At 37.6% G+C, this 5491-nt stretch overlaps 1 protein-coding gene across 1 annotated transcript in view; it reads left to right on the plus strand.

Annotated features, from left to right (window-relative positions):
* Positions 1-4994, plus strand: part of LOC107566060 (myomesin-2-like) — a 47952-nt gene extending 42958 nt beyond the window's left edge. Inside the window, exon 36 of the mRNA XM_016251434.1 lies at positions 2734-4994. Coding sequence (XP_016106920.1) covers positions 2734-3165 — 432 coding nt within the window. The 3' untranslated portion in view covers positions 3166-4994. The remainder of the gene's footprint in view (positions 1-2733) is intronic.
* The last annotated feature ends 497 nt before the right edge of the window (positions 4995-5491 follow it).

Raw genomic sequence — 5491 nt, forward strand, 5'->3', positions numbered from 1 at the left:
AAGAAACTAAAATAAACTAAAGTATATATATATATATATATATATATATATATATATATATATATATATATATTAGTAAAATATTCCCAAATTTGAGCTTCTTCAAAATCATCACCCTTTGTCTAGATTCCAGCTCTGCTTATTCTGGACTTTCTCTCAAATAATTTCATGAAGTGCATTCTGGGATGCTTTTTAAACAACTTTTGCAGGTGTTCACATGTAGGCTGGACATGTTTTGGCTGCTTTTCCCTCGCTATCTGCTCCAACTCATCCAATAAAAATGGGTTTGTGAAGTTGTCACAATTGATATTTGTCTACAAACCTATTTTCAGGAATGTAAGCAAAAGCCTTTAGATCAAAAGTTTTTAAGATCATAAGAAACTAATTCAGCTTAGTGTGTCCAAGCTTTTACTCTGCCAAACTGTGTCCAAACTTGGTAAGTGTTGGCATGAGTTTGCATCCAATCTACAATGTTTTGACCACAAAGCTACTAAACTCGGTTTTGCATTACATGCACAGTAATAGCTTGAAATGGATCTTTTACTTGAAGCAATCTACTAATAAATTACTAACTAATTATATCAGTAACCAACGCAAGCACATGTTCATCCAACTAGACAGATAGTCCAACAAAAGCAACTTTACAGCTCAAACAATGAACTAGTTTTCACATAATAATTCAAGATATTTACCCAAAGACACACAGACGTCCGGTGACTTATGAAGCCTTACTGTAAAACAAAGTTAATCTACCTAGAAGAAAATGAGTCATCATCAAAAGGATGATTTAGGCAACTTAATAAAAATGTCTTTAAGTAATTAAAAGGTTTTTACTGAATAATCCGTGTATTAAAACGATGGGTAACACTTTACTTTAGGGACCAGTTCTCACTATTAACTAGTTGCTTATTAGCATGCATATGACTAGCATATTGGCTGTTTATTAGTATATAGAAGGAAATATTAATGCCTTATTCTGCATGACCATATTTTAGATCCCTTAATCCTACCCCATACCTAAACTTAACAACTACCTTACTAACTATTAATAAACAGCAAATTAGGAGTTTATTGAGGCAAAAGTTATAGTTAATAGTTAATTGTGAGAACTAGTCCCCAAACTTAAGTGACCATACTATGCACTTCATGTTTCTGTTTAGAAACCCCCAGAACACTGTCCCCATAGATATCAATTGAATGTTCTTTACCTTAACCATGATTTTTGTTTGCTTTTTGAAACTGAGCAATGAGTCAACATTATGTTCTGTACATTATGCCTCAAATGTTGTCAGTAGACCTAAACTTGTATTGCACCCAGCGCATTCCTTTGAGTCACCCATGGAGAGCTGTAGCCAACACATTAGTGATCTGTATTGCCGCAGGCAGTCGTGCCGGTGAGTGCCGTTCTGCGGCTTTTCACTTCAGCCCTGGGAGTGTGCGCTGGAGGGCGTCGTACTCCTCCGCTCCCTAAGATCCATGTCCTTTGTCTTTGGCTTCATAATCCATTGCTTGCAAGCAGCATGAAGCCAGCTTGGGGAATATGGTGTATTCTGCCTGTGAAAGGATATTGGTGGGATTAGGATTCGCCTGAATAGTTGATGCTGGAAACACCCGGCATCCTTTTCTCTTTCAGATCAAATAAACAGCAGGTCAGTGGCTCTTAGATCCATTAAAGCAGCGGTTTTCAATCCTGGTCCTGGGGACCCACCCCTCCGCACATTTTGTGTGTCTTCCTTATTTAACACACCTGATTCAGATCACCAGCTCTTTAGGAGAGAGCTCCATGAACTGAACTGGGTGTGTCAGATAAGAGAGACATATAAAATGTGCAGAGCGATGGGTCCCCAGGACCATGATTGAAAACCACTGCATTAAAGCAAACTCATGTGAGAGGAGAGACCTTTCACATGATGACCTGCAGAGGTCACATACACACTGGTTTTCCACTGAGAGCTCCCCACCGCAGGGCTTCATACTGTATATTTTAGTTTTCATTGAGCTGCTCTTCTCCCTAAGAAAGCCCAAACGAGTCACTTTGTTGAAATCCATTACGGTGAAATATGTCACGTAAACTGGAAAAAATATAACTGTGGCAAAATAGAAGCAACATAAATCTAAAAACAGCATTAGATTCATGCTGTCATGTAAAGGCTAGAAACATTCTTCAGAAAATTGGTTTCTCACTGTAAAATTCTTAAGGTGAAGAAATGCAGCAAGAAGGTATAGACCAACAAATTAATAAAAAGGGTAAATCCTGTTCTGCAGTACATTTTAAATGTCTTTATTTATGTGTTAATTTATGGAAATATTTTAATGAAAGGGTTTCAGAAAAAAATGATATGGTCACTTTATGAATGATAACTTGTCTATATTCACTTAATTTGAATTGATATGATTAATTAAATATATGTATATATATATATATATATATATATATATATTTCATTAATCATATCATATGTCCAAAGAATATTGAATATATGTAAAATATCAAGTACATATAAAAAATATATTTTATACATTTATTCTTAATGTTAAAGACAGATGCATAGGATTTTTAGTTGCCATTGCACCATCAGAATTTCATATTATCATTCAGAATTATGCGCATCTGCTTAATGTAGTCATGCTGTTTCTCATATTTATGCCTTTAGCTTGATAATGACAACCTACTTCCCTGAGGATGCTTTTAGATGAAATATGCGTTTATGCATTTGTTTTTATTTTCTTCAGACTCTGAGTCTGACCTGCACAGTCTGCGGTGACCCCAAACCTCTGGTCAGCTGGTCTAAGAACGATCAAGAATTAGAACTCAGTGATCAGTACGTCATTGCCATGGACTCGGGTAAGTTCGCCAGCCTCACCATCATAGGCATTTCCCTGGAGGACTCCGGCAAGTACACCATGACGGTCCTAAACAAGTACGGCGGCGAGTCGGTGGACATCATCGTCAGCGTGTACAAACACGGCGACAAGATTCCAGACATCAAACCCACACCCTCACCCAAGAGGATCATGCCTCCCACAGTTCCCATCGTAATTCCCACTGCCAAGACTGCCACCCCCGCCCCTGCTGCGGCCAAGTCTCTGGCTCCTCCACAAAATGCCAAATCCTCTACACCACCCCGCGGCATGAAGTCCCCCACTCCCACCAGGAAGAAGTAACAGCACACCTCTTTCCTCTCGCTCACCCCAACAGCACAAAAAACCTAGATTTACATTTCTGGTAGGAAATATCAGTGTTTGCAAGGCAGCAAAGGAAGTTTAGGTTAAGGTTTTAATTTCGATTTGGTGTAAACAAAATGCCGTTTTGCCAACATCATGACACAGCACATCATGTTTCCACCCGCCTGTAAACAGGAATCAGCATAGTTCATTATATGGCTATAAAAGAGTAAATGTGCATACTACATTTGTTTGAAAATTACTTCACAACCATTAAAAAAAGTATGTTCTGTATATCATGAACATGGGTAGTATGAATCAAATTCACACTTGTTCTTACTGTCACTTGACCTACCAGCATCAATGTGATTGCTTCACTGCCATTCAAAACTTGTCTTCTACGGCTTCATGGGATAGTTGAGAGTCCATCCAATGTGCACCCTCGATTCTTGGTAGATAAAGTAGGTAATCTGAGTACTTTTTGCTTGCTGTTTTTCAAATACTATGAATTTGGACCTATTACTCTTTTGGTGTACTGATTTTCGCATACTATGGAAGAAGTAGTATTCCACAAGAACAGAAGTAGGCATATTCCGATTCAGTGTTTGACTCTGTGTTGTTTGAGCATTAAGACCAGCTCGACACATCAACTTTTGCACAACCAATGTTGTGAGTTTAGGGTGGGGTTATTCATCTGTGCTGTAGTGCTTGAAACCTAGTTGAAAACTATTCCATTTGGTGACACTAATGATGGAGAATTTACACACTTTAACTGAAGACAAGACCAGTTGCAATCTGGTATGCAAAAATAAGTAAATAAATAAAAATAAAACTTAAACAATTATGTGCCTGTACGAAAAGTGGTCTGGGCTGAACACATTGTAGAACTACTTAAGTCTGAGGTTTAGAACAAAACTTTAGGAATTCAGTGATATGAAATTTCTGCCTGATACCAAAATGCTGATCACTATTTTGATGTTACGACCAATAACCAATAAATAATTCATAGTAAAATTGTATTTTGTGCAATAAATAAACACTGAAATAAAATCAACAAGTAAATGTAGGCATCATCTTCATATTATAAATTAAACTAGGAAAGAATAAATTATTAATGCTATTAAAAATGTACGTTAAGTGAGCATTAGACAATGGCAAATTTAAACTAAGCATAAAAATTAGTCAGAAGTGAACATGCACAAATAATATCCAATATTGATCAAGACCAAAAAAAGTAAAAACCTATAATATCAACACATATGTTGTGCATCGCTCAAACTCTGACCAGAATAATTGAGGAATATCAATATTATGCTGCCTTGCAAACACTGTGATTGAACTGTAGTGCATAAATCAGGGAATAAAGAGAGTAGAATTGTAAAGTAGGTAGTATTTTTCACCCAAAATGCATCATCGTATCATAAAATGAGCAAGCATCTAGTATGAAAAGAAAGAGAGTAGGGAGTATGTGTGAGGGAGGGTAAGGCAAGTTATATTTAGTGCCAAGAAAAAAATGTGTGAAACAGTTTGTCATCTGGGTTGCCTAAGCTGCGTGGGCCTCTAATGAATTTGGCTCCTTCTCCCCTGAGGTGCTTGGGGGGAAAGCTTTGATGTTAGTTTATTAAATCTATGTTTAAAAGCTGCTCTTTCAGTTAGCCACTGGAATCCGGAGGCTTTTTTGCTTTCTCCGGTGGATGGATGGCCTGAGAGTGCAGGACCTCCACTTAGCCCCCAGTTACAGCCACGATACCATCAGTGCTCCTCTTAACCTCGTCTCATGTGCTTGCCCTTTTCTCCTGGTTTTGTGTTAATAAAAGAGTTGGAAATCACTCCCCGTGTCGTCCCTGCCTTTACATCGTACACAAACACACACAGTGATATTAAAATATGAATGTGATTACAGAAGCTACCGGCCAATCTGAAATGCATTAGCACTTCTCTTCGGCTCTTGGGCCAGTTGTACTTCACAAATCATTTCATGTATATGGAACACCTAGCTTGAGGTGCTTTGCTGCCAAGAATGCACCACTACTTCCTAATTCACAATGGATGACTTGGCATTTTGGATTGCCTGGCAAATCTCCAATCAGAATCACTTTTACCTCTTTTGAAATAAATGCATTTGGTTTACAGTGGCCACAAAATGGAACTTGGACTACTCTAAAAAAACACTCTTTGTTGCATTAGATAATACACTATTAAACCAAGTGCACACAAATGCTGCTAGATCAGTTAATAGTGAGAATCGGTCCCTATACTAAAGTGTTACTAACCTTTGTTTGTTAAATGTTTGCATGAAAAGTGTGCTTGTGCTAGAAAATTGCTA

This window comes from Sinocyclocheilus grahami, unplaced genomic scaffold (assembly GCF_001515645.1).
Source record: "Sinocyclocheilus grahami isolate Dianchi unplaced genomic scaffold, SAMN03320097.WGS_v1.1 scaffold1043.1, whole genome shotgun sequence".
Lineage (NCBI taxonomy): Eukaryota > Metazoa > Chordata > Actinopteri > Cypriniformes > Cyprinidae > Sinocyclocheilus > Sinocyclocheilus grahami.